The following is a 27,999-nucleotide window of genomic DNA, read 5'->3' on the forward strand; positions in this document are numbered from 1 at the left end:
GGTCTTTAAGATTTCAGATGCTGTATCTTTTGGTAGCTGGGCACCATCAGCTTTCTTCACCACATGGAACCCCTGTCTTTGAGACAGACATGCTACCCCCACCCCATCCCCAACTTGACTTTCTTTCCCTCAATGCTCACTGGGATACCCTGGAACAGATTGGTTCTCGCTCCACAGAGAAATTGATTCCGGCTGAGAGGTGGCCTTTTCTAGCGAAATGATGCCTACTGTGTGCTAATCAGGAGGTGAGAGTGTGGATCATGAGCCTTAGGCGGGCATATACCCCCTTGCTGACTGGAGAGCAGATTAGAGTCCATGGCCTGAGGGCTGGCGCTGCCTAGTCATTCATGGAAGGACAGATGCTGGCTGAGACTACTGTGATAAGGATTTGAGACACTAAGCCTGATTTTTCAAGAGTAGATCTCCAGGCCTTTATCGTGAGGCACTTCTGTGTAGGTGCAAACCTCCAGTCTTGGAGTTAGCTGGCCACCTTGTCCTTCCACCAAGGACTCCACATCACTATTACAGACACAGGCTGGCGGGGGTCAAAGGGGAATGAGCAGCCTGCTTGGGGGTTCCTTTTAAGTGGCCAGTTATGTTTCACACTTACCTGTTACCTTGGAAAATCATATTTTAAAGTGAGGTACCTCACTCACTGAAGCATGCCTCTTATCCCTGGAAGTGACCACCAGCTGCCTATGTGGGAATGTGGTTTCTGCCTTTAAAACAGATGGACTCCAAGAGTAACTCTGTGTCCCAGGAAGGCCCTTAACTGTTAGCATCTCCAAGTGTGCCAATTAGCTGCTCACTGGACCTTCTTTCGTTTCTCCAGGTTCGCCATCGGTGGTGTGAGCTCATTGTCAAGCACAAGTACACACGAGGCTACGGACAGGTGGAGGACTTCCTGCAGGGGGACCAGGTGAGCTCCATTCTTCCAGTTGGCAGGGTCAAAGGCTGACCTACCAAAAAGCTCTCTTTCCCTGAGTGTATTGAGTACCAGAGCTCCCTCCAGCTCCGAGTGGATCTCGGGTTTAAGCTGTAGCTTAGTGTTGTGAGAGGATTAGATGAGGGAGCCCCATTGGTTGAAGAGGTCTTTGTGTTATCACCAAAGAATCCAGGCCTGAGGGCCCTTCCTCACCACTTACCAGGGAGAGTAGGTCACCTCCAGGGAGCTGACAGGGAGGCTGTGTGAATATACACAAAACACTTGAGGTGTTCATGGATTAATTGAACACAGCTTTGGGGTTCTCATAAGTTTGGGAGGTGGCCATTTAGTGACTGATAATTGACTCTAATAGGAGCCTGTGGCACTGTCAGGTAAGTTTTGGCCTGCTAACTGGAAGGTTGGTAGTTCAAACCCACCCGATGCTCTGAAGAAGGAAAATTAGGCTCTCTGCTCAGAGTCGACACAAGACATCGAATTTGGAGTTGTATTGGCTCCTGTCCAGAGAGACAGCCTTGGAAAGCCCGTGCAGCGTCACTGTGAATCCAAATCGATTCAGTGTAGTGGATGTCTTGTTTATTTTTGGTCTGTGGCTTTAGTACATGGCAGGGAGGTGCCCCTCATTTCCCAGAATGCTCCCACCCATTGTGTGCATGTCTGCCTTGGCCTCTTCTCTCCCACTGCAAGGCGGCCCTCGTCTCCTTCCTGTAACAGGCTGTCGGCTCAGTGGGCTGCAGGATGGAGCTGGTTCTCAGAAGGGTGGGAGTGAGGGCTGGGCAGGCAGACAGAAGGACTTTTGATAGGGTTCTGAGGACCGGGGGCAGCCAGCAAGTGAGGGCGCATTATTCCCGCAGAGAAAAGTACATGGCTTTGCCCCAAAAGAAATGTCACATTTGCACAATGGCACAAGAGGTGTGTGAAAAACTAGAGGGGCGCAGGGGAAGCCTTAGAAGGACAAAGTAGAAGCACCATATTCCCACACGGTCTGTTAGGACGAGCAGAATTAACTGCAGTACGTGTGGAGTGGACGGACCATCACCTTGTGTTCCTCGGCCTTTCCACAGGCCTCTTAGCTTCTCTCGGTCCTGTCTCTGATAGAGCCTCCCTTCGCTCAGCAGAATGTTGTCTGCGGCAGAGTTGAGGTTGAACAGGAGGAGCGTCTGCCCTTGGCTCTCAGGGAGTGCTGTTCCCTGAGGTCAGACCAGGAGAAGGCAGGTGTGCGTGTTCCTGGCATTGGCCTGGGGTCAGGAAGCCGCTGCATGGGAGGTGCTGGGTGGATTTCACGAATTAACACCACTCGGGCCAAGCTTGCCAGGAGAAATCCAAGTCTCCGAACCTGTACTTGGGCTTCTATGTGCCAGACTGGTCATGATGGGGCTCTCTCTCCAACCATTCCCTGCAGCCAGCCCTCGGGATGCTCACCTCACCCGGATCCTTAAACCACCAGAAGCTGGTGGTGAGGTGAAGGGCCCTGAACATGCAGATTCCAGCAGGACAGCTACTCCGGGGGCTGTCTTCTTGGGGTCTGTGTATTGCAGACCAGCAAGTTGGTGTGGAGTGGGCATCCTGGGAGGGGGGTCAGCGTGCACTCGCGGACACTTTCTGCCTCGCCTTTGCTCCCCTCTAGGGCATGGGCATCTACCTCTATGGGGAGCTGATGCTGGGTGAGGACTCAGAGCAGCAACAGCTGGCCCACAAGTGCTTCGAGCTGACCAGGGAGCAGATGGACAGAGCCTCTGCCCAGGTGGTGGTCGAGATGCTGTTTTGAAGAGGTGATTCTCTCGCTTTCTTCCTCCTTTGTTTGGTTCTAACCACACGGTCCTCCCAGGAGCCACTGCAGCGCGGTCTCTACTCACTCCTCTGTGGCTGCTGAGGAGAGTGGACGGGGAGCTGCCCAAGTCCCCAGAGCCTCACTGGCCGGAGTAGTCATGGGAAGCCTCAGCTCCCCACCCCAGTGCAGGCGAGCTCTTGCAGGAGGTGCTGTGGCTGCTGCGGCAGGTGTTACATGCGGGGCCAGAAAGGACAGCCAACACTCCGAGAGGCTGTGGTGGGAACTGCTGGATCCCAAGCCCTGCACTCCGGGTGGGCCTTCTCTGGCCATCCTATGGGACTGGGAGGTTCCCTAGTTCTGTCACAGACTGACCAGGCCTTAACACTTGTGCTGCGTGAACAATACACCACCACCACCCCCTCCCGCAGCCCCTCAGTGACACCACGTCTGGTACTTGGTGTCCGCGTTATCTCACTGTCCTGAAGGTCACGGGTTGGAGCGGGTACCCTGTGTTAACTTAAATTGTCACCTGTACTGACTGTTTGGAAATTGACCCATGAGCTTTACCTGCTCACAGTTTGTAAACTTGGGTTTCGGTGCTGTAAGAGAAATTTAGTGTGGTACGTGTAGTTGTGTAAATAGAGCTATGTGTAATCATGAACCTTTTTTCTCTGATAATCATTGTCTCTTCTGTCTTTCAAGGTTTTATATCATAGGATATAGCTAATTTTGTGTCTTGAAAAATATTTTTTTAAAATGTCACACATCAAATATCCAACTTTTCCCTATTCTTGTTATATATAGCTTCTCTAAAATAGAATTTTAATGAACATTATTTTTGGTTGATATTCTTAACCCTTTAACATTTAGTTTGCTTATAGTAATGTTTTACTCATATAAAAACCATTGCTGCCTAATATGTCTATGAGTCTTAGTTATCAGAGAACATCGAATAATACTAAACAGGGGAAGAAAAGCCAAACTAAAGTTTTCTAGAGTGGGCTCTTATTTTTCCCATGGAATCAGGACCCTGATCATAGGAAGAGGAAGGCCGGGCGCTCTCTGGCAGAGCAGCTGTATCTAGGCATGGCTGGTGAGACAGACTGCGCTCCGTTACTTTGTAGCCACTTTGTGTGGTAGTCATTATAAAGCATGTAGATTCTTTATTTCACATAGAGTTTGTGTCTCTTGAAGTGTGTGAGACTACAATGAAGCAAATTACCCCTTTGATCAGTTCCTCTGCCCCAAATTTTGGAGCCAGTCAGGGTCCTGGGTGCCCTAGTGTACCTTTTGGCCCCAGATGGGGGGGGGGGCATTTGCTTCCCCCCGCGCCCCCTCGGTCTGCACTCCTGTCCCTGCCCTGAGAGGGCTCTAGAAGAATGTGTGCCAAGCACCGAGGCCACCCCAGTGCACCAGCCTGGGGCAGAGGTGCAGGGCCATGCTGACCATTATGGGGAGGGGGGGGTGCCTCCCCAGCCCAAGAGGCACTGAATGGCTGGGAGGGCCACCTCCTTCGTTCATTATTCTGCCACGTGGCTGGTTCCACAGTGGCACTGGTATTTTTTAAGTGTCCTTGAGTCCTTCTGATCTAAAAAATTAGGACGGCAAACAAGAACCGAGCTGAGGGGCAGTAGACAGGCCCACGGGCGGCTGATGTCCAGGTGGGTGGGAGAAGGGACCGGCGTGGCGGCGGTGCTCCGGACTGCTCTGGCTGCTTGGGTTCCTGGCATGCTGATTTGTGACTTAAGATTAAAATCACATTGCCAGGGATTACCACGCAACCACGACCTTGGCTGCGCCCCCGAGACTCTAGTTCTTCTCTCTGCAGCTGGGCGCGGGCGCACGTCGTAGTCTCCTTCGGAAACGAGAAGCCAGCGACTGCAGAAGATGCACTGCGGCCCCTTAGCCTTGCCCAGAGCGGTGACCTCTCTGACAAGGTGCAGAGCTTAGCTGATTGGTGAACAGTGATTGGTTTCCGCTTTGTTCACAGTGGCTAAGTTCTGCACCTGAAGAGAAGGTGAGATGGGGACGGTTAAGTCGGAGCTGCTGGGCAGAGGCGTTGCTGACGCTGAGCAGGACGGCCACTTGGAATGGTCAGGTCTGGAGAGGACGAGAGACCCCTCAGCCTGAGGACGGCCTTGCTCCGGCCAAGAATGCACGGAATATTCCAGAATCCTTTTAAGAGTGTTCTCCTGAAGTAAAGTCGACTGATTTAGTCATCTTTCTGAAAGGTCAAATGTATTGAAAGCAGCAAAAATTACTCTTATGAAAGAGTAAGGCCAAGTCCACCAGGAAAGTCTGTTAAGCTGTGTTTGTGCGGAGCACGCGCGGGCAGGGCCGGGTGCCTGGTGTGCGCTCGCGAGCGCCGTGAACTCTCTCTTGTATCTGTAGTCTAGGTCTCTGTCTTCTGCAGCCACCAGCCGACGTCGGGCCGGAGCTCAGCGAGGCACTGCTGCGGGCTGTCATTTGGACCCGTCCTCCGGTGCCTACTGAGCTGATATCAGTTCTCATTTCACACACTGGCTCAGTTCAGCAGGAACAGGAGTCGAGCCCTAGAGCAAAAAGACTTCCCGTTTGTAAGTGCCGGAGGCTCCTGGAGCCCAGACCCACGCGCGTGGAGACAGACTGAACCCTGCAGCTCCAGGAACCACCCCCTTCTCCCTGGTGCTCTCCCCCCCACTGCCCTCCCACCGGCCGGCTCCCTGGTGCAGTTTGTATGTGTCCGTGTGGTGCGGGGGTGGGACCCAAGGGCTGATGGATGCTCTGGGGCAAGAAGCAGTGTGGGCCTTGGCGTAGTGGGTCCCCAGCAGAGCGAATGCAGACCGAAAGAGGGAAGGCTTTGGAAGCACAGCCTGGATGACAGCCCGCTTGGTGTCATATTGTATGTGAGCAAAACTGTGTGCAGCGGTCCGACTGTACGGCCTGCCCTGTGGCTGGGCAGCCTCGTCTTCCACACTGACCCGTCCAGTAGAGTCGGGGAAAGACACACACAGGTAACTGCTTGCCTGAGACCCCGTTTACAAGACTTCCTCCGTCATAGTTGGGTAATACGCTTTACTGCTGTTTCCTCCGCAGGCCAGATGACAGAGAGCTCCTCCGTCATTCGTCTACCCCCAGCCTTGATGGGAGCAGGTTGAGCTGACCCTGGACGTCAAGGAAGGATGGTGACACTGCTCCAGCCATCAGCCGACAGCCACGCTGCTGTCATGGCCCCATCTTCCCAGAGGCTGCTTCAAGCAAGCACTTCAAATCCACGCCTCTAGCTCACACCTGGGGCTGTGGCTGCTTGGCCCCCGCCCTGGACTTGCCATCCTGAGATTCCACATGTAAACGGGATCTCCTTTGAGTTGGGGCATTGTCTTCACGTACATGATTGCAGATCGCGGAGACAGGTCAGAACACCTGCTGAAGATTTCCCATTGATTGCCCCAGCACGGCGCTCCAAGTGGGTGTTTGTCACGCCCCGTCCCAGGGGCCTTGCAGCAGAGGGATTCTGCAGGGTTAGCTCCAGCGTTGGAGACATGAATTTCTACAATACTGGTACATATTTAGAAAGGGGCAGGTATTCATGGCGAAGTGTACCTTCTTGTATTCCTGTTTGCTTCTAAATGTGTTACTGTTTTAAAAAGCTGTTACCAAGTGTCTGCTTTGTCCATTCTGATGGTGCTGCTTCTCCAGCTCACTAGTTCTAAGTAATTTTCAAGATATGGTTGATGTTCCTCAAAGATGGCCTCACTCGTGTGAGAGCAGTGTCTTCTAAAATCTGAACCTTTTCTTTACCACCACCCCCCCCCCCCGACACATGACATTATTTTTTAAAGTTCTCAGGAAAGACATGATAGAAACTAAGCTTCTCAGGCGGTCCAAATCAGGCACCAGCCTCAAGGTTCAGTTGCTGTGTACACTAGCAGCGTGGCGAAGCAGGTCTCGAAGGAGCTTCAAGCTCCAGTAACACGATGCGTGCGCTGACCTGGCCCGGCCCACAGGGAGTGTAGCTCACAGGGTGAGGCAGAGCTGGCTAAAGCAGCAGCATGCTGCTCTGATCACCAAAGAGCAAGAGAAATGTCCTCCAATCAGACTGCGACCTGATTAATCACCCACACAGCAAACCCAGCTATCACCAGAGGCCAGAGTGCGGTGTAAGCACACCTTTTGTAGGTACATATTTTTCAAACACTGTTAGGGAGTCCAACTCCAACTCAAGTGACCAAGTATAGCGTTTCCATATGGGCGTGCTCAGTCACCTTTCTCCTGAGGAGCAGCTGGTAGGTTTGAACTCCTGACCTTGCAGTTAGCAGCCCAGCACCAAACCCACAATCCCACTTGGGGTCCGAAAGTTCATGTGATTTGCTGTGTGGCGATGCACCCTTTATTACAGTGGTCCAGACAAAACCTGCAACATCTCCACTCGCGCCTTTCCAGTGGAGCTCACACAAGGTAGCCGCCAAGAGAAACTGCCGCAGCCCGCACGGATCTCAAGACCAGCATGCGGAGTGAAGCCATCCAGCCACAAACACGCTGTGTGATGCCACTTCACTTACGTGAAATGCCTAGAGCAGGCACAGCTCCGCAGACCAGCCTGGTTGGTAACGGTAGAGCCAGAGGAAGAGGAACGTGGGTTTGCTTAAGGAGACCACATTTCTGGTTAGGGAGATAAAAGACCTGTGACTGGGGAGGGCTCAGTGTAATGTCACTGAATTGTACACTTAACAGTGGTAACGCGGCAGGCATTTACATGGGGTTACAGTAGAATACCGAATGTGTACACACAGGGGGCTTCACATTGTTCGTGGGAAACGGCCGCGATCTTTTCGTCCCATTTTCCTGGGGCTTGTCTGGCTTCCTTGTGTCCTAGAGGGCCACCAGGATTCTTCCCTGCCCCTCGGGGTCTCTCTGACTCTGGCTCCTGCCTTCACGATGGAGATTTTACAACTTTGATTAAAAGCTCGTCAAGAAACGGCCTTCAAACAGTGTGTTATAACAATGGCTTTCATTCGAAAAGTGTTCTAGAGGATTCCTCTGTGCTATTACGTGGGCTTTGGAAATTGTGGTTTGCACAATTGGAAATGTTCTAGCAGCAAACTTGAGTTTTCTATCACAATACCAACACTTCTCTGTCCACACTGAGAATAAAGGCTGTTTGCTTCACTGTGGTATGTACACATGTGTCTCTCCTCCAGCCCAAGGGTACCTGCCTTCTCCCGATGTTGCCTCCGGCTTCTGAGAAGAGGCTGGGGGGTGAACTGTTTTTTTTGGTGTCTTGGTTTTATTTGCCCAAGAAAACAGAGGCTGACTTTGTCTTCATTGGAAATCACTAGGGCAGAGCGGCTCTGCCGAGTTGGTGGGAGAGGTCACGGCTGCTGAGCCCCGTGATCCGTTCAACCTGCTTGCTCGGGTGCAAAGAGGAGGCTGTGCTGCCTCATCTACAGGCCCCTCGTCATGCCGGCGCCCCCTTGTCCAGCTTTGCCAAGGTCCCAGGATGGGGTTGTGTTTGCAATCATGTTTGTGGCGGGTGGTCATGCTCCTTAGGAATTGACGAGCATGGGCCTGGAGGTGCCCCGCCCCAAACTATGTCTGCCCCCCTGCTGGTGGATCCAGCCAGATACCATGCCCTCCTAGGCTCCGGACTGTGGACTGCTCCTAGCTTGCCTCTCAGATGTCTCCTCAGAAGGCTGGCGAGCATCCTGAGCATGCGCTCGGGACTGGGGCCTCCACAGGCCTCTGCATCCTAGCATGGCACTCAAGAGGAAGCGGCGGTGGTAGCGGCAGACACTTCCCTAAATGACGTGGTGGAAAAAACACTTCACCTTGCTAAGCAAAAAGCCTTTCAGTGTGTGGAGTGGGATTCAACTCGGTGCACTGCTGAGGCTCATGGAGGCCTTGTGTGAGCAGTCGCCCTGTCTGGGCGAGGAGAGGAGAGCTATGGCCACTGCCCGGGCGGTGGGAGAAGCCAGCTATCCTCGGGTTCCCCCTTGACAGCTCTTCAGCTCAGAGTCACCCACGAAGTGCAAGTGCTGTTGCCCCACTTCCAGTGCACTAGTATGTGGACCATCCTGTGTCACCTGCTTCTGGAAGCATGACTTGGCTGCCCCAGGCCATTGAGACTACAAAGGTTCACCAGGGAGTCCCACTCAAACCAGTTAGAATGGGGGCTGTAGTGGGGGAAGGGCAATCAGTGCTCACTGTTAAAAGCCTGGGCAAGGGGATGAGGTGCCAGGAGGAGACAGCTGGTTCTTTTTTTTTGTTTAATCATTTTATTGGGGCTCATGCAATTCATCACAATCCATACATACATCAATTGTGTAAAGCACACTTCGTCCTCATCATTCTCCAAATTCGCTTTCCACTTGGGTTCCTGGAATCAGCTCATTTTCCGTTTTTCCCTACCCCCTCCTCCCCGTTCCCCCCTCCCTCATGAACCCTTAATAATTTATAGATGATTATTTTATCTTAACACTGCCCAGCATCTCCCTTCACCCACTTTTCTGTTGCCCACCCCCCAGGGAGGAGGTTATATGTAGATCCTTGTGATCGGTTCCCCCTTTCTACTCCCCCTTCTCTCCCGGTATTGCCACACTCACCGCTGGTCTTGAGGGGTTCATCTGTCCTGGATTCCCTGTGTTTCCAGTTCCCGTCTGTACCGCTGTGCATCCCCTGGTCTAACCAGGTTTGCAAGGTAGAATTGGGATCATGATAGTTGTGGGGGAGGAAGCGTTTAAGAACTAGAGAAAGGTGAGTTTTATTGTTGCTGCACTGAACCCTGAGTGACTCATCTCCCCACTACCCCTCTGCAAGGGATGTCCAGTTGTCTACAGATGGGCATTGGGTCCCATCACGCACTCCCCTCATTCATGATTATATCTCCCCCTCCCCCCCGCCTTTGGTGCTTGAAACCTGATCCCCTAGTCCCTTCATGATCACACATGTTGGTGTGTTGCTTCTGGGCTAGATGGCTGCTTGTTTACTCTCAAGCCTTTAAGTCCCCAGACGCTATATCTCTTGATAGCCAGGCACCATCAGCCTTCTTCACCACACTTATGTACACATTCGTTTTCAGCGTTTATGTGGGGAAGGTGATCACACAATGATGGTTTTTGTTCTTTGGTTCTGCTCCCTGATCCCTTCAATACCTCATGTTCACACAGGCTTGTGTGCTTCTTCTCTGTGGGCTTTGTTGCTTCTGAGCTAGATGGCCGCTTGTTTGCCTTCAAGCCTTTAAGACTCCAGACGCTATATCTTTTGATAGTCTGGCACCATCAGCTTTCTTCACCACATTTGCTTATGCACACATCTGTCTTTAGCGATCATGAAGACAGCTGGTTCTCTTGGCTGCTCCGCTTCAGATGCCCTCTGTCCCATAGGCGGTCCAGCCCCAGAGGGTCCCCATTCCCTGTGTGAGCCTCAGGAACATGGGGAGATGGCAGCTGCTCCCTAGCCACTGTGGAACAAACACACTTACTTCATGTGATGAAGCTCCCTAGTAGTTGAGGCTGCACCCACCCTGGCAGCTGCTGGGCCGTGGCTGGCTCTGCCTTGGTGGCAGAGCCACTCATTCTACAGAGTCTGGTTCCGGGTTCGTAGCAGGGAGGCTGCGCGATTGTGGCGTCCTTTTATTCGCTGCTTTTGGGGTGCCCACGAGGTCTGTGCCCAGTGGACTAGGACCTCAGGTTCGGAGACTTCCTCTGTACTCCTCGCTTAATGAGCCCCTCAGAGTCCATGGGGCAGGGCCACTGAAAAGGCTGGGGTGTGGCCCCAGGCGGTGTACCAGAGGATGGAAATCCAGTGTTAGACACCCTCTGAACATTCCTTCCCCTGTGCATATTGGCTGAGCCACCTTGGGCAATAGAAGGCCATGGGGTGGTGCACTCCGAGTGCCAGGCTCAACCATGATGCCCCATACACAGGTGCCGGCACTGCTCAAACCCGAGCCTGGGGCCTTAGAAGTGATAGCCGGGGGTGTCTGTCCAAGGATAACTCCCTTTCCTGGTGCTGCTGGGACAGAATCTTCCCCCCCCCCTCTTAGCGAGTGACTGTCAGACCAAAAAACTGGCTTCACCACCCTAGAGAAAGTCTGAGCAGGGCCTTGGCATATCAATGGCTTCTCTGTGGGTAGCTCATGGTGCTCCTAGGCTCCTTGAGGATCTTAGACGTGGGCACAGCCCTCACATGACATCTGCTTCTGCCCAGGAAAGTGTCTGTCTACTGCTTTTCTAACGCAAGTGGGTGGACTCAGAATCCACCGTACTAGTAGATAAGAACCCTGGTGGTGTAGTATAGCAACATTGGGCTGCTAACTGCAAGGTCAGCAGTTCGAAACTACTAGCCGACTACTCCTTGGGAGAAAGACTGGGCTTTCTACTCCTCTAAAGAGTTATAGGCCAATATAGAAGAAGCTCACCAGCTTGTGTGATCCAAAGACAACAGTAGCCAAATTCAAATATGACAAAGGGAAAAGTGCCAGAGCCTAATTTGTAGATGGCTGTGAAGGACAGAGGGAGCCCCAAACCCATCTGCAGAGTACCTGGCCTGATGCTGCTGCTGGCAGAGCCCCATGAGATTCTTCACCTGCGAGTGTGACTTCCTTGTTCTGTGACAAAAATGTCTTCCCTGGCCTCTCACGGGTCGGTCCCGGTGGCCTTTTCTGCCTCACCCGCTCTTTGTGCTTTTATCTCTGAATTAGGAGCATTTTATCCTTTACACTTTATTATTTTGTTTCTCACTGTTTCTGCTGGGTTTTCCAATTTGCGAAGCACGGGAGTAGAGGCTTAGGGATAATTGATGCCAGGGTGTATAGGGGAGGCAGGGGTGGGAGGTGGGAGATTGGGAGGATGGTGAGGGGATTGTGGGAGCAAACAATGTATGTGTGAGGGTGGAGGGAGCACTCACTAGAACTGATGGTGATTACACAACTCAATTTAAAAGTGATTTAACCATGGGATGGGGGAGAAAGCGTTCTAAAATTGATTGTGTTGGTGATTGTACAACTCTTCCTGTCATGGTAGAACAATTCAGTTGTGTGATATCTGGATTAAATACCAGTAAGACTCTTAAAAAAACATTTAAAAAATGTTAGAGGCCACAGTGGTCCGAGTTCTGGACACGCCTCCTGAGGACCCGGCCATGTGCCACAGAACACTGGGGCATTGAACCCTGGACCTTCAGGGCGTGTAAACCAATAACCAAACTTGCTGCCAAGCGAGTTCACTGCTGATTCATCGGGACCCTCTGCAGGACAGTTTCTGAGACTAGCTGTCTGTGCGGGCACAAGTCCAGCCATTGTCCCACAGAGCTGCTGGTGGGTTTGAACTCTGACCATGCAGACTGCAGCCCAATGCGTAACCACTACACCGCCAAGGTCAGACAACAGGAATGTGATGTGGAAGCCCCGCTATGTGAACACACCTGTACCTCAAACACACTTGTAACTCGAGGACTTAGACCGAAACTAAGGGCGTGGAAAGAATCAGAAGACAGTGATAGCAAACATTCGAATTGCCAGAGGGAGACTAGCTCAGTCCTTCAGTGCCCCATGGTTTGTGCGAATAGTACCCGTGGGCTTATTCTGTGCGTGCCAGTGATCCATGCATTGCGGTGTATACTTCAATCTCCCTTTCTCAGTAGTATTTGAAAGCATTAGCATGAGCTAAACCAGTAACACTATAAACAGACGGTTCTTTGGCTCCAAGGAGATGATTGATAAGATTCTCTTCCATAAATCAACAAGGATGTTTCTAAGGTGAACCAGAGGCAGATAAAAAACAGATTCGGAAATGGATTTGGGGATCGCACTTGATCCTAGCTCCAATCTAAGAGCAATTAGTTCTTACCACATGGCCCTGCTCAGTGCTCACCCTCATGAAGGAAACACCGACGATATGGTGCTATTGGGAAGTGTGGTCAAGAAATTATTAAATGGTGCCCAGCTATCAGAATAGTGTCTGGAGTCTTAGAGCCGTGTTTTCCGATAGGCCACCATCTAAGTGAGACCTCAACTAGGTCCACAGGGAAGGCGCACAACAGCAATGCCAGTGATCCAAGATTGGAAACTATATAATCCAAACACAAAGGAGGGAACAGAATCAGCACAAGTTGTGAGATTCTGGTGTGCAGAAAACTGGATGACAGTGGACCCCAAAACACTTGCAGGCCCTCTCACCATCCAGAGGGATGGGGATAACCTGGTGATCCGAGAGTCGGGGAGATGATGATAGTAGATTAAATGATCAATCTGACTTGAATGGTTACAGCCTTGTCATTTGATCTCCATTTTGATACTTTGTGCTTGTTTTAATGTTTTCTCTGTGTGTGTGTGCTTTCCTATTGGGCTTTACTTTTATTATTTTGTCATTGTTGGGAGCCGCCTTGACTGTTACGTATTTGTCTAGGTTTTACGGTATATGAGACCCAGGATGGAAGCGTCTGTAGAGACAATAGCTGAAATTACGGAGGGGTATGGCTGGGGAGGTGGGGGTGGTGGTAAAGGGGAGCTGAAATCAAGAAGTACAAGGAAGACAGGAAAACTGGCGGTGGCAGCGATTGTCCGACACTGCTAAAAATGATTGAACTGTGGATGCTATGTTGTCTGGATTAGGTCCCAATAGGAAAAAGAGGTGACCGTCCGGAGACCCCCAGGTGCAGTTCCGCCCTGTCCTATAGGCTCACTGAGTCCCACGCAGCAACTCCACGTCAGTGAGGTTTTTTATAAACCTAAACCTTACCTTATCGACATAACAGAAAATAGGGTCATATGTATAGGTGTAAACCCTCAAAAGAAATCTATATACCCATTGCCCTGGAGGCTGTCTGACCCACAGTGATGCTACAGGACAGAGTAGAACCGCCCAAAGGTCCCCAAGGTTCATCTGTGCAGCAGAGTCCTGGAGGCGCCGCCGCAGGTTCCGGCAGCTGCCCTGTCAGTGCGCCCCGGCACGGACCGCTGCACCAGGAAGGCTTCCATTTACAGGGCTGGAGCATTTTCAGGGGGGACATAATTCAACTTCTAATAAGAGTCCTGGAGGGTCTGCTCGGGTGTGGTGAGGTTGGAGCCTGAGGGGCCTCTTGAGTTTAAAGGACTGCCTGGGCCTTGCAAGGCCGTTCCCAGAAACCATGCTCACGGAGGGCCATGAACGCTGAACCTCAGGGCTCCCTGCCCCGGCCCTGGAGGTTTACAAGATGGAGCGGAGAAGCCGGAGTTCTACACCAGGGCAGGGTTTTGTAGAAGCTTTCTCGCCCTCCTTGTTGCCCAGAAGATGAATTGGCTAATAGGCATTTTTCTGGTGATGACCCGATGGTGTGAACAGGGCTGGGGGTGGGGAGGAAGCGGCCAGAGAGTACCAACATCCAGAGGCCTGACCAGACAAGCCGGGCCCTGGGAGGCACATCCCAGACCCCGACTGTCTGCGCTGAGCCCCCTCATTCTCACCTAGGCCCCGGGGAGAAATGGGGCTGGGATTCACGATCATCTCTGGGAGTCTATAACGACGGCAGAAACCCATGTGTGTGCATGTGTGCGCAATGTAGGGCTGGCCACGGAAATGCAGATGAAGGTCTCTCCAGTCACACACTCCCTTCCATCTGTGCCGGGCAGCTCACAAAAACATCTGGCCACTAAAAATAAAAACTAAAACCCACCCGGTCCCTTTGAGATAACAGGGACTTAGGGGATGGAAGTCACGCCTCCTCCCCTGGCCCCGCCTCCCCAGAGTCGCTGATGTTCAAGCTGAAGGCACCAGAATGACAGTCTCAGCTGGCTCTCAGGCTCCCCCACGGGCTGATTCCGCCCAGCTGCCCAGGTGAGCACGAGGCACCTTCCAGACAGCCCCTCCACGGCTCTGTCGGGGGCCTCAGAGGCTGTCGGGGGGGGGGGGGGGTGCTCTGCCGCTTAGACTGAGCCCCCTGCTCCTCCCCGACGGGTGGGGGAGTGGCCTCAGCCCATCAGACCCCTGTGGTGACCGGAACTGAACTGCCCAGAGCCTCAGGTTCGCCTGCTGTCCCAGGAGAGCAGGTAGAACAGGCTTCTGAAAATAGAAGTGTGCGCCCCAAATACCCGAGGGAAGGCACTGGCCTCTAATCAGAGCACGGTTTCAACTGCACGGGCCAGGACCCTCTCACACAGGCCGCTGCCCTGGGGCCGCAATCGACACGGCGTCAGCATTCAGTGTCCACGGGACCTAGCACAAGGAGGGCGACGCAAGAGAAACATGGTGAGTTATGGGAAGAAAGAGAATAAATGTCAGTTTTAGCATTGGATGAAAGGATGGTACAGATGCATGTTCCTGATCCTCAAGAAAAGGTAGGTATCTAAGGGGGGAGGAGATTGGCAGGTGCACCGTTTTACCTGCTTTAATAGGTGAAACGATCCAGTGAGAAAGCTAAGCGGGAGAGAGGTATGAGGGCACCTGGGGGGAGGGGGGGGCGGCAGCCAGTCTGCGCCCGTCCTGCTTTGCAAATCTTTGCAAATCTTCCGACGTGCTTAAGAAGCTCAGGCGCCTCCGCCTCTCGGAGGGCCGGGGTCCCACCATAATGAGCCGGTCCTTGTCTAGGGAAATCCGCGTCCGGGGCTGGTCAGGCAGGCCCTGTGCCTCCACGCTGCCTCTCCGGGGCGAACTCACAGCGCCGCGGCTGCGGGCCTGGTTCTAATACGGTGTTTTTGCCCAGATCAGATGCACAGAAAACGATAAAAAATATCTAAGCTAAAAATAAGTCTTCCTCTGCGGTTTCATCTAGTCCCTCCTTGGCCCATCCCGGTCCCGGGGTTCTTGTGTCTCTGTCCCAGCCAAGACAGGTAGCCTAAGTGTACGAAGGGGCTTCAGAAAGTGCAAGGCAAAAGCCCATTCCCTTTCAGTTCCGTTTTCCACAAGTGTTTGAAGCCACCTTGTCTGCCCCAGGAAACACAGTTACAGCGGAGGTGTTGGGACAAACTCTCCGCTCTGCTTCCACCTCTCTGCCCTGGAGTCCATGCCAAACGGTCCGAGACGGTGACTTCACAGGAGTCGAAAGCCCTGTCTTTCTGCTGAGGAGCTGCCGGTGGGTGCCAACTGCCCACCTTGCGTTAGCAGCCCAGCGAGGAACGAGTGCGCCGCCGCGGGCTCCCTATTAGACCCGTCGGCTGTGGTAGCCGTCGGGCACCTTTGGGCTCTCCTGGTCTCCGTGCGGTGGACGTGGCAGCGGGCTGGCCCCTTCGCCCATCGGACTCAGTTCCCGTGGGTCTGGCTGCAGTCCCTCAGCTTGCCTTCAGGTGGGAAGCGATCACTAGCTGCACCTAAGAAGGCCTCTCCTTCAATCACTGCTCACAAAGGTTAGCGGAACAACTGTTGGAACACACAGCTTTCAAAGTCAACACGAATTCTAGAATTCACATGCAGACGTTTACATGGGGAAGGACCCAACGCTCAGACTGCCCAGCACCCGGGGTGTGAAGCTCTCGTACAATGATGTCCCTGCCACTTGCCCACGAGCTGTGCCCGTTGATGGTCTTTTTCATGTTGCCTGGCAGAAAAGCCTGACAGATTCGAAAAGCAAGCTCTTTGATGTGTGTTGAAATATGTCCCCTGGTTTGTTGATGTTTTGATTTTGTTGTTTTTAAAGTTTCAGTTTCGCCAGTTTTACACATCTTTTCTTCTGTGGCTTCTGAGTGTTGTAAGGGCAGTGGGCACAGCTGAAGCGTGGGCGCGCGCATGCACATGCCCACCCACCCCCACCCCCACCCCCACACTCTGCAGCTAACCCCTCCTGCCGGCCCCCCCCCCCACTAGGGAAGCGTTGTCCAAAGCACTGAACCTCAGAGGCCTTGGACTTGTGGACACCAGGCAAGGATGTGGGGCTGTGGGCAGGAAGGGCAGGGCTATGGAAACAGGGTTATGTGAAAAGCTGTAAACTAAACAACGAGCAAAGTGTTCTTAAAAGTAAAACACCAAAAAAAAAAAGTAAAACACCAGGAAATTATAATTTTTACATTTTGAGATTAGGAACATTTTCATTTCGTAAAGTAAAAATTTAAATATCCAAGTACTACACCATCTTCGCAGAAGAAGGTCAGTGGCCTTTTTAAGGACCTTCCTCCTCCTCTTCCTAAGGAGGAAAACTGCTAGGATCTTCTGAAGACAAGGCAGAGCTCCAAAGAGCACACTTCAGGGACTGACATGAAGGAGAATTGGAGGGTTAATTTTTCATCTTTATTTTGGTTTAAAAAAATAAAGACCCAGCTCCCATCCCCACCCCCAACATCATCTCTTTCACGGAAATTTCTCTATCATGTGAACACACTAAATTCCTGGCATATTTATTCCACAATTTATTGAGCACCTAGTCTATGTCTGGTGCCATAGTGGTTACGTGTTGTACTATGATTCACAAGGTCACCAGTTTGAAATCACTAGCTTCTCCGAGAGACAGATGAGGCTTTCCACTCCCATGAAGAGCTACAGTCTCAGAAACTCACAGGGCCGTTCTACCCAGTCCCATTGCGTTGCCATGAGTTGGCTTTGCCTTGGTGGCAGGGAGTAGTCTATGCCTGGAATGATCTCAGACACACATGGAGGAGATGGCAATAAAGAGTAAACATACTAATGGAGTAAATTATCTAGCATTTCAGAAAGTGGTAAATGTTATGGAAAATGCTGAAGGAAAGCGGGGTTCGCGGCTGGCATCCTGGAGTTAGTTTTTCATCGTTGTTCACAGGGGAGACCTGGTGCAGGTGGTAACATCTGAGGAGGGAAAGGTGGTACATATCTGGAGTGTTTCAGACCAGACCCAGCAAAGGCTCTACGGTTGAGTTGTGTTACGTGTTTGAGTAACTTCCAGAGGGTCTGGGGGCTGAAGCAGGTGGGGGTGGTGAGACGGGATTGGATTGTAGCAACTATCAAATAAAGCCTGTGTTAGGCTGGGCTGACTAAAGAAACACTCATCTATGTTTAAGAGAGAGCTTTATATCAAGAAGTAGTTATCTATCAAGCAGACATCCCAGCCCCGGCCAGATCAAGTCCTTACGTCCAATACTAGTCCGTCAGTCCCTCTTCAGACACGCGCAACCATGTTCAGTGATGCAGACTGCAGGGAGATCACAGGCCGGTGGATGGGGAGTCATGTGGATCCAGCGGCAGTGACTCCATCCTGGGCTCGCGCAGGTCTGTGTTGTGTCAAAAGGAAGATGAAGATGACGACAGAGAGAGAGGGGAGGTTCCCAGGTCCCTCCTCAAGAGAAGGTCACACCAACAAGGAGGCACTAACTGATTGACAGACCAGATCCCACCCCTACGCTTTCACATCTTCAAGTTGACACGAAATGCTGTAACGACCAGAAAGCCAAAAGCGTGTGTGAACAACATTGGGTTTTATTCTGACCGGAGAGAAAGTTGTGTGTCTTGAACAGTCATGGGGCCTGAGTGGAGGCTGGGGGACAAGGTCCGAAGCAGGGAGACCACGAGGAAGCCAGAGATAGCCGTTGAGGTAGGGCATGACAGAGTCTACGACCAAGGTGACAGCGGGGCAGATGAGATGTGCCACGTTCTGGAATGTGCTCACGGATCGGATGGGGGTGTGAGAAAGAACGGAATGAGGACCGGCTGCAGCATTTGGTCGAAGTCACTGAGCAAACGATGTTACCATTAACTGACAGGCGCAAACGGGTAGGGAGTTAGGGGGTGTTGATAGCAGCTGCTTCTGGTGTGTTGCCTCACCACACTCAGTGGCCATCGGTGTGGGTGGAGTTAGCTGCCTGAGGGATTGTAGTCTGGTTCAGAAGAGGTTTGGGCTTGTGCCTTGAGGCGGTTTGTGGAGCGCAGGCAGGGGGAGCACGAGGAGGGCACTCACAGCAAGAGGTCCGCATGGGGTGAAACCATTGGGCATGTTGAGTCACAGCACAAGGGGACCCCTGCGGGGCTCTGCTGGCCCTGACAATTCACTATAGTCGCAAGAGATTCCAGCAGCCCTGACAGGACCACTCTCTCTGGCCTTTTGAACTGGTCTATTTCTGCATAGTACCAAACTGTTGCAATATGTAGTATGTTTCATTACTCTGTTGCACCTCACTTTCAGAAGCTTCTCGATTATCTATAAATGCATAGTTCTCCATATAAATTTCAGAATCGGATGGTCTAACTCTCTTACTAGGGTTATAGTAAGTCTAGTTGATGCCTTGATAAAAGTTAGTGTTTCCATCCAGGATGTCTTTCCAGGTTATGCACTGGGCTGCTAACCACAAGGTCTCCAGTTCAAGCCCTGTGAGTGACAGGGAAGTTCTGAGACAGGGAAGGCTTTCTACACCTGTCAAGACGTACAGTCTTGAAAATCCAGAGGCAAAATCTACTCTGCCCTACAAGGTTGCTCGAAGTGGGTATCACAGTGAGATGGCAGTGAGTTTGTCGGGAGAGGCATTTTTCATAGTCATGACATGGGTGGTGAGGCCCTGTTGGCATCTGTGGCCAGGCATGCTGCTACAGGTTAGGCCCACACTCAACAATGATCTTGTCTGTGTAATGACAAGTTCATAGTGCCACCTTTAAGAAAACCCGGCAGATGGCTACCAAATGACTTTTGGTCAAGGGTCTACCTGTCCTTTGTTGCTCTATTGATGAGTGGCGCACTGTTTCACAGGCCTCAGCCTCTGGAGGTGCTCTAAAACAGCCTTGGGCACTAGCTGATATATGGTATTGTGGGCATTTCTTTATTTCCTTCAGCTTCTCAGTAACTCCGCCTCTTCTTTTTGAGTGACACCTGTGGTAGTATCTGGCGCCTCCAGCAACATAGCAGGAGCTGCGCAAGCTGGATCCTCAATTTCCTGGCTTCCCTGGCAGGTAAGGTGCAAGTGCATGATCTGGGCTCCACCCATCAGACGCACCCAGCGGGGGTTGGACTGAGGCTTCGGAGGAGTGGGATGCAGAAGCAGCTCTCGCTCACAGAGGCCCAGACACTGTCAGAGTGAGTGTCATGGTCCTCAGCTGTAATAGCCACGATTCAGGGGCCATGGCAACGGCAGGTGGTTTCTTCAGCCCAGGCTGCAGTGTGGTTTGGGCCGTTGTTGCAGCTGGCTAGCACTAAGTCTTGCCTATCTTGTGATTCTGCGACTCTGAAATATCCTTTGATCTGTTCCTTTTAACCTTCCTCACACCATCTCAGCTTCCACTGCTGACAGACAAGCAACCTGGCTGACGCACATGGGTCCATTATCTTGTGAGAAATGCGAGTTTTCAGTGTTGGGTTATGAGACTGCGCCGTAGGAAAGCATGAAGCTTTCAGAATCAGTGTGCAGGCTTCCTATCCAAAACACCCAAATGCAATAAGACACCACGATTGGGTCAGAACTAGAATACAGGGAACGCCTGCATGTTTTCTTTATTGGAGGGAGCGAGACTGGCCAGTCTGTAATGAGACAGAATTTGGACCTGTGGTAAACTAATTGTGGAGGTAAGATCTAGAATATGCTTATTTTGTCCGCATTTTTTCCCTTTTATTGTGAATTAGGTGGAGCTTTACAGAGCTGATCATTATTTACATTAATCAACTCATACACGTTTTGTTTCAACTCAATGCAATGTTCTAACATTTATCCCTTTCTCCCGAGTGCCTGCTGACGTTCCTCCTCCTTTCCCACTATCCCACCACAGTGGTGAATTCCCTTCCAGGCACGAAAGGTGACTGAGGGCCAGAGTATTGGGGAAACCACCTGTTTCCATCCCACCAGTAAAACTGGTCTATTTTATGATTTTGCATTTTGTCTCACAATCCCACTCCCCCTTTCCCCTCCCATCTAGTCCTTTCTAATGTGAGCCCTTTCAGAAGAGTTGCAAGTGGTAGGCAGGCATCATCTCGTTGTTCTGGCCCTGGGGTTGCGGAGACTGGTTCGTGTGGGGTCCACTAGTCCACGGACTCATGGTTACTATGTGGCTCCCAATTGTCATCGTCATTCTTTCCTCCTGCGGGAAGAGACCAACAGCTGCTCAGAGCTTGTTCGACTCTAGCTGCCTGCGTTAGTCTGGGTACATTAGAGAAACAAATCCCCCAAAACTCATGTGTAAGAGTTTTATGTAAAGGATATCGAAGCGCCTGCTGGTAGAGCGCCACCACTGCAGGACTGTCAACAGTATTTGCTCTTGTGGCCTTTAACCTTTGTACTTTGCCTTAGTTTGGGTTCTGTATATGGAAGGCTGTCAAGAATTCCTTGCATGTGCTTGGACATGTGATCAGAAGGGACTGGTGCCTGGGGCAAGATAGCATGCTTGATAGTGAATAAGAGAAATATCCTAGACATGATGGAGTGACACACTGGTGACCACGGTGGGCTGGCTCACACACAGCAGCTACTGCGAGGACAGCACCGGGCCAGGAAACACTTTGTTCTCTTGTCAAGGTAGCAAGATGGATGCTGTGAGTCAGAACCAACTCACCCACACATGACCACAGCATGAGCAAATGAGCTTAGTGATTGTTCATAACAGCATTGAAAAAAACTGGTGTCTAAGTCCATGGATCCATGTGAAAACCCAATGTCAGGCTTAGTAAGGAGAACTCATTACCAGTCGCAGTGGCCGGGGGCGGAGGCTGTAGATGACTGAAGAGTGGTGAGGAGGGCAGGGAGAGAAGCTTACTCGTTGTCCTTGGAATGAAGACTCATTTAGGATCCCTTGGCCAGGGTGGACCATTCCTCAAATTTATTCTCATTTTGCAGATTCTTCGCACCTCACCTCATCCTCCGGGTCACATGAGGATGTGACCGACTTGCCTCACCTCTTTAGGGGGTTAGCCCTGCTGATGCATGCAGCTCCCAGCTCCCCCAGCTCGCCTCCAAGTCCTCTCCTCAACCCCTCCACTTAGAAGACTTGCTTTCTCCAGCACGCTCAATGACTTCTATTGGTCCTGATGCCCTCGTCCCAAGCGGAGGCATAGCAGAGCCCAGAGGAGCTAATGGTGCAGACTGAAGCAGAACCGGCCAGTGGCCCTGACGTCAGCAAAGGCGTCTTCAGACAGTAAGTCTTAATATACTTGCCATCTAATTTCTCAGGAGCCTTATAGACAAGAGGAGCCCCAGTGGCATACTGGTTATGGGTTGGGCTGCTAACCACAAGGTCAGCAGTTAAAAGCCACCGGCTGCTCCGTGGGAGAAAGACCAGGTTTTCTACTGCCATCAAGAATTACAATCTTGGAAAGCCAGAGGGACCCTGGCTGACATGGCCACTTTGTGCTGGTGTCCACTCTATTGCAGTGAGTGAGTTACAGACACTATAAGAGGCCCCTAGTGGTCGGTGGCAGGACGCAGACGTCATCCTGGAAGCCCACTCGACTTGTTTGGTAGCAATCAGAACCAGGCTGGCTCTGCCTGGCCATCATGATGTTTACTCACTTAGCCTCCCTATAGGCCAAGGTGGGCTGGTGCAAGAGTGCGAGAGACAGGAGGTTGTAGAGTCACAGGGTTTGGTCAGAGAGTTCTATCTTCAGAAATAAGGGAAGAACAGTGCATATATCCACCCACTGCCATCAAGTCGATTCTCACTCACAGTAGGGCCACAGGACAGAGGTGAACCGCCTGTAGGCAGACTCATCTCTCTTCCTTGGAGTAGGAAGTGCGTTTGAACTGCTGCACTTGCAGTTAGTAGCTCGCGGCTTACCCTACTGCACCGCAGAGCTCCTCAAACAATGCAGAGAGCAATTCCATTGAACCTTACGTGCCTATATTTAGGTCTGGCCCACTGAAGAAATACACAATGCACAACTACTTTTTTTTTGTTAAAGAAGGAAGCTACATGCCCAGAGTTTCCCACAGTTCATTCCTGTGTCAGAGAGGGTTCTCTAGAGAAACAAAACCAGAACGCTAATAATTTTATATAGATTTATACAGATAGATATATAACGCAAGAAACAAACAGTTAATTAAATTATACAGCAGTGCAACTCACTCCCGTGAGACAGTTGTGAGACACTGGCAGTCTTGAGGGCCGCCGAGTAAGTCCTCTGTAGAGCAATTCAGGCTATCTGGCTACAGGCAGCAAACAGCAAGCCAGGTCACCAACAGCCAGATGACAGGGTCCGACAGTCCCCAGCTCAAGAGAAGTAAATTCTAATGGTGTGGTGAAGCAGGTCTTGAAGGAATCTCAAATTAGAGTGACACAGTCCACGGGTTAGGTGTCCCACAGGTAGTGTAGCTTGCAAATTGAGGCACAGAACAAGCAAGGCAACCGCACACTGGTCCGATGATCAAAGAGCGAGAGACAAGGTGAGGCTCACCAAGCCGTTTATCTCTCCACCCTTCAATTAATCCCACATGTGTTTATTGGCCAGGCTGGCACAATAAACTACCTACCTCTATTTGAATGCAATTCCATGGATTTAAGAGAGTCTGGTGAGCTCTCAAGGCCTGGAGGCTTAGACGCCTTGTGAAAGAATAGAAAATGTAGCAAACAGGATGGGTAATGGCAGACCAGGAAAGATCATCTAGATATGTGGTTTAAACAGTGTTTTAAAACACCTTTATTGACATGTAATTCACATCACACAATTCCATAGTTTGATCATAATAGAGTTGTGGGATCATCACTGTAATTTCAGAATGTTCTTTGTTATGAACTCACTGATATTAACTCCCACATTTTCCTCCAACCTCTCCTGCTATACTTCTAAGAAACCATTAATCCAGTTACTGTCTCTTTAGATTTACCTATCCTGGATTTCATATTCAGAAAAACAAACAAAACACAAAGACAAAGAAAAGCCCCAACAACACTAACAAAACCAAGAAAAACCGCAATCAAAAAGGAAGCAGAAAACATTAAAAATCATTAAGATATTCAAAAAATGTTAAATTGATCAAAAGAGATCAAGTGATGAAGTGTTAAATTTTAACCTAACTATGTCTGTAATAATCCACTCCAGTACACTCTGTCAGATGACAATAAGGTTGTTTATGTCCCTGGTCTATGGTCAGAAGGGATTTATTAGAAGCTTAATCTCAGAATTTAAGCTCTAATACTAGTTCTCCATCTATCTTAGATTTTATTCTTTAAAATCCTTGCATCACAAAGGCTGGAGTGCTCCTTTAAGTGGAGTTATCTGATGCCTTGCTTAGATGGCTGTTTGTTTTAAGGCAAGTCTTTAAGACCCCAGACACTATTCAGTACGTTCCTTCTCCCAGTTTGCAAGCATGGCCTTTGGGGAGTGTATTAGTCTGGGTACTTTAGAGGAACAAATCCACAGAAACTCATGTATAAGAGCGAGTTTTATATAAAGGGTAAGTGCACATCAAGAAAACATCCCAACCCAGTGCTGCCCAAGCCCACAAGTTCAACATTAACCCATATGTCCGACACCGATCCACAAAGTCCTCCTCCATCTCACAAAACACACGTAATAACACCGACTGCAGGAGGAAAGTTGAGTCAGTGAGCGTGTAAGCATCTCAGTGCTGACAGGGGTCTCCACATGGCTGCTCCAGCACCCAGGGCTGCATCGGGGTAGGTCCATGTGGCTTCTCCTCGGGGATTCTTGCAGGAAGTCAGCCTTACAAGCTGAAGCAGGGAACTGGCTAAGGCAGCTGCATCTTGGTCCGACCATCAGAAAGCAAGAGACACGAGAACTAGAAAGGTGAGGCTCACTGAGCCATTTCTCTCTCCGCCCTTCAATTAACCCCACATGTGTTTATCAGCCAGGTTGGCACAATGAACTACCTCAGGGAGTTCCTTATGATCAGTTGATTTACTAATAGTTCTGCGTGATTTTCAGGTACCACTCAAAAGTGGTACTATAGCCCCTTTCTGAGACCCCCTTGAAGGACAGTGTTGAAGGGAAATCCTCCTCATGGGTAGAACACCTGGTTGTTCCGTTTTCCTGGAAGGAGAAATGGCCAAGTGTGTGACTGTATACAGATTCATGGGCTGAGGCCAATGCTTTGGATAGTCAGGGACTTGGAAAGAGGATAATTGGGAAATTGGTGAGGAAGAGGTATGTGAATAGACCCTCCTGAATGGGCCAAAAAGGGAAGATAATTGTGTCTCATGTGAATACTCACCAAAGGATCACTCCTCAAGAGGGATTTTCTTCTTCTTCTTTTTTTTTTTTTTTTTAAAAACAGGGGAGAGCGCGAACGCAGTCCCCCACTACCACAAATTATGCAGTCGAGTTTCCCACATTTGGGGAAATCGCAGGGGTCAGCACATCCGGAGTGCAATGGATAAGCCTCGCCCTGGGAAAACCACTTGAAGAGGGATTTTTAAACATCAAGTAGATAAGATGGCAGAGTCTATGGAAATTTAGCCCCCTCTTTCCCTATCCACTTGTCATTGCCCAATGGGCACATGCATCAAGTGGACATGGTGGCAGGGATGGAGGTTATGCACGGACTTCCACTCATAATGCTGACTACTACCACCACTGCTGAGCACCCCATCTGTCAGCAGCAGAGACCAACACGGAATCTAAGTTATGGGATCATTCTGTAGGAATATTAACCACAAATCTGATGGCATGCTGACTACAAAGAACCACTTTCACCATGGAGAGTACAGCAGTTTGCTCTTCCTGCAATAGACACCTACTCTGGTTATCGATTTGTCTACCCCGTACTCAATGCATCTGCCCAAACTGCCATTCGTGGACTTACACAATGCCTTATCTACTCGCAGGCATCCCACACAGCACTGCTTAAGACAGAAGTTCTCAATCTTTCTAACGCTGAGACCCTTTAATACATTTCATGTTGTGGTGACCTCCCCACCATAAAATTATTTTCGTTGCTGCTTCACAATTGTAAGTCTGCTGTTATGAAGTGCAACAGGACCCATGCATCTGTCCCACTTTTCTCCGTGGGGTCTCTAATCCATCTTGAGTTCGTTTTTGTGCGTGCGGTGAGGTATGGTCCTGCTTCATTATTCTGTAGCTGGACATCCAGTTTTTCCAGCAGCATTTAAAGGGACCTTTCCTTTCCCATTTAATGTTTTTTTGTCTTTTGTTGAAAATCAGTTGCCTGTAGGTAGATGGATGTAGTTCTGGCTTTTGCATTCTTTTCCATTGGTCTATCTATTTAGCATTGTACCAGCACCAGGCTGTTTGACTATTGGGGCTGTGGAATAGTTTTTGAAGTTAAACAGTTGTTTTTATTGTTTGCTGTGAAATACCATGAGCAGACGGAATAGGGAAGGTAGAAAACTTGGTAAGCACAACCACATTGTGATGTGAATGGATTAAACATGGTACCATGGCTACTCTCTGTCACCACATTGAGCCCCTTGAATAGAGTCTAGTGATTAGCCACAACTTCTGTGGAAGGTTCTCGAAGCTTCAAGTCAAACTCAGCATGGGAAAGATGCCCAAATATCAAGTGAAGCACACATTTCCTTTCGAGCACTATGCATTTTGATGAAGCATTTTTATACTAAAATAATGATGCAGCTGGGTCCAAGCAGTCTAAAAGTGGACCTTTCTGCTATGACATTTCTCAGAAGAAAGGTCCAGGTGAAAGTCCTTGGGATTTTCCGGACCTTCAGTTGGCTCTATCAACTCTGCCAGACACTGAGACAAAAGCTCAAACTCTGAATCCAATAACCCTACTCATGCTGCAAGACAAGAGGCATGGTGGTGATGTTCAGAGATGACTTAATACACAAATCAACCTGGGATACAAGGAAATTTTGACTCACTTGACAAACATACGATATGCGAGGAAGTTACCGTTAATATAGGCTAAGAATAAATCTACAAGAACAAAAGAAGTGATGTGAAATAAGTATGAACATTGTGGTTCCCAACTTTTTATTAGGAATTTCAACTTCCTATTTTAGTTGAACAGATCAATATAATAATCTCTTGTAATGTTGTGAAAACATATCCGTTCCTCTCCAGTTGGCCATCTTTGAACTACTTTAAAGAACTCCTTTCTTAACAGTCAACATTTAATAAAATACAAGGAAAAATGGGTCAATACTAAGGCTGGCTTTGTTTCATCCCGAAGGGGTGCCACTAGCTTTCCCAGTGAGTGGGAAACCATGTCTCTCCTTGTCTGGGAGCCTGTCACCCCGTCCTGCTGCTGGGCTTGCTGTGGTCTGATTCTTCCTGGTCAGACTGGGGAGGCTGGAGGGAAAGTTGAGGGATCATCTCTTTTTTAGATGAGGAACTTCTTAGGGAAGCAAAAGAACCTGCCTTTATCTTTTATATAAAAGGAGCTTCAGATTTCAAGGATTCAAAAGAAAAACATTTAGCGATGACCTGACTTACAACAAAACAGAACAAAAAACTCGTGAAAAGGGGCTAAGTTACTCTTTAAATTCACTTGGGGCTCATGGCCAATTTCTTGATCCAAAGACTTGGAACCATCAAATAATAGCTGTACCTCTTGACTTGATCCGGGAAAAACGCGAGACCAAAAACGAAGTCAATTTCCCAGCTAGGTTGTCCTTGGTGATTCTCCACCATCTTCCCTGAGCAGGGGCAGGGAAGGCACGCTCCGTCCTGTGCACTGTCCAACCAGACCTTCCCATGCTGGCCTGCTCCTCCTCATGCCTCAAGAGCGGATGCTTACTGTACAGGCTTACCAGGCCTGTCCTGTGGCCTCGGTGAGCCTGCCTTCCCTCTCACCACAGTCACATGGTGTGCAGGGCTGTGCTTGGCTCGAGTCTGTAGTTCTGTTAGGAGCTCTTTGGCTACCATTCCAAGTCTAGGGGCTTCGATGCAAAGCTGCTCCCATCTGTATACCGTTTGGTCAAGAAAGCCAATAATCTCCCGGGTCATCTCTTCAGTCTGAGCTAGCTGCAATGAGGATGGAGAGAAGGCACATGGAAACATATTACAGACAAGTTCTGTCTCATTTTTCACAAACCTCAGTATCTTCTTCTTTCAAGGCAATGAACAAGTCTTGTTTTCTGAGACTGGCTATGAAGTTAGCAAAGTGGTATCCTAAAGACCCCTGTTTCCTGCAGGGAGTGGGCAGCTGTGTTAGCCCCACAGGCTACCAAGAAGCCTGCCCTGAGGCAAGCATTGGCTTGATGCATCCACAGCTTTGGGATTGTTTGCAGTGGGGCGAGAAGGCCAATGCACACGCTGTGGCAGACTTTCTGCAAAGCCTGGCCCTCACACAGCTCCACACACCTGTGTCCACAAAGGGACAAGAGGCCCAGCCCACTGGATTTTCAATAAGTAGTTAAGGCTGCATGTGGGAACTTGATAGAGCTAGCTGCCAAGACGGGGGTGGGGGAATAACCTGAGGGTGGCTGTGAGTAAGAATGGATTCGACAGCAATGGGTTTGTTTGTTTGTTTGTATGGCTTACAGCTGGAACACCTGACTCTCACACTGGGGGTGGGGTATGT

The 27,999-nt window shown here is 50.2% G+C and overlaps 2 protein-coding genes and 1 non-coding gene across 7 annotated transcripts in view; 1 reads left to right on the top strand and 2 right to left on the bottom strand.

The window, feature by feature from the left end:
• AOPEP (aminopeptidase O (putative)) overlaps positions 1-7,863 on the top strand; it is a 502,851-nt gene extending 494,988 nt beyond the window's left edge. For all 3 annotated transcript variants that reach the window (XM_075549788.1, XM_075549790.1, XM_075549789.1), the window contains 3 exons: positions 833-919; positions 2,571-2,715; positions 5,790-7,863. In XM_075549788.1, coding sequence (XP_075405903.1) covers positions 833-919; positions 2,571-2,711 — 228 coding nt within the window. In that variant the 3' untranslated portion in view covers positions 2,712-2,715; positions 5,790-7,863. The remainder of the gene's footprint in view (positions 1-832; positions 920-2,570; positions 2,716-5,789) is intronic.
• Positions 7,864-22,683: 14,820 nt separating this feature from the next.
• Positions 22,684-27,999, bottom strand: part of FANCC (FA complementation group C) — a 375,212-nt gene continuing 369,896 nt past the window's right edge. For all 3 annotated transcript variants that reach the window (XM_075549793.1, XM_075549791.1, XM_075549792.1), the window contains exon 15: positions 22,684-27,440. In XM_075549793.1, the coding sequence (XP_075405908.1) occupies positions 27,210-27,440 (231 nt within the window). In that variant the 3' untranslated portion in view covers positions 22,684-27,209. The remainder of the gene's footprint in view (positions 27,441-27,999) is intronic.
• LOC142449376 (U1 spliceosomal RNA) lies at positions 24,769-24,928 on the bottom strand. Its single transcript, XR_012784571.1, has one exon. It is a non-coding gene; the product is annotated as a U1 spliceosomal RNA (small nuclear RNA).

This window comes from Tenrec ecaudatus, chromosome 5 (genome assembly GCF_050624435.1).
Source record: "Tenrec ecaudatus isolate mTenEca1 chromosome 5, mTenEca1.hap1, whole genome shotgun sequence".
Classification (NCBI taxonomy): Eukaryota; Metazoa; Chordata; class Mammalia; order Afrosoricida; family Tenrecidae; genus Tenrec; species Tenrec ecaudatus.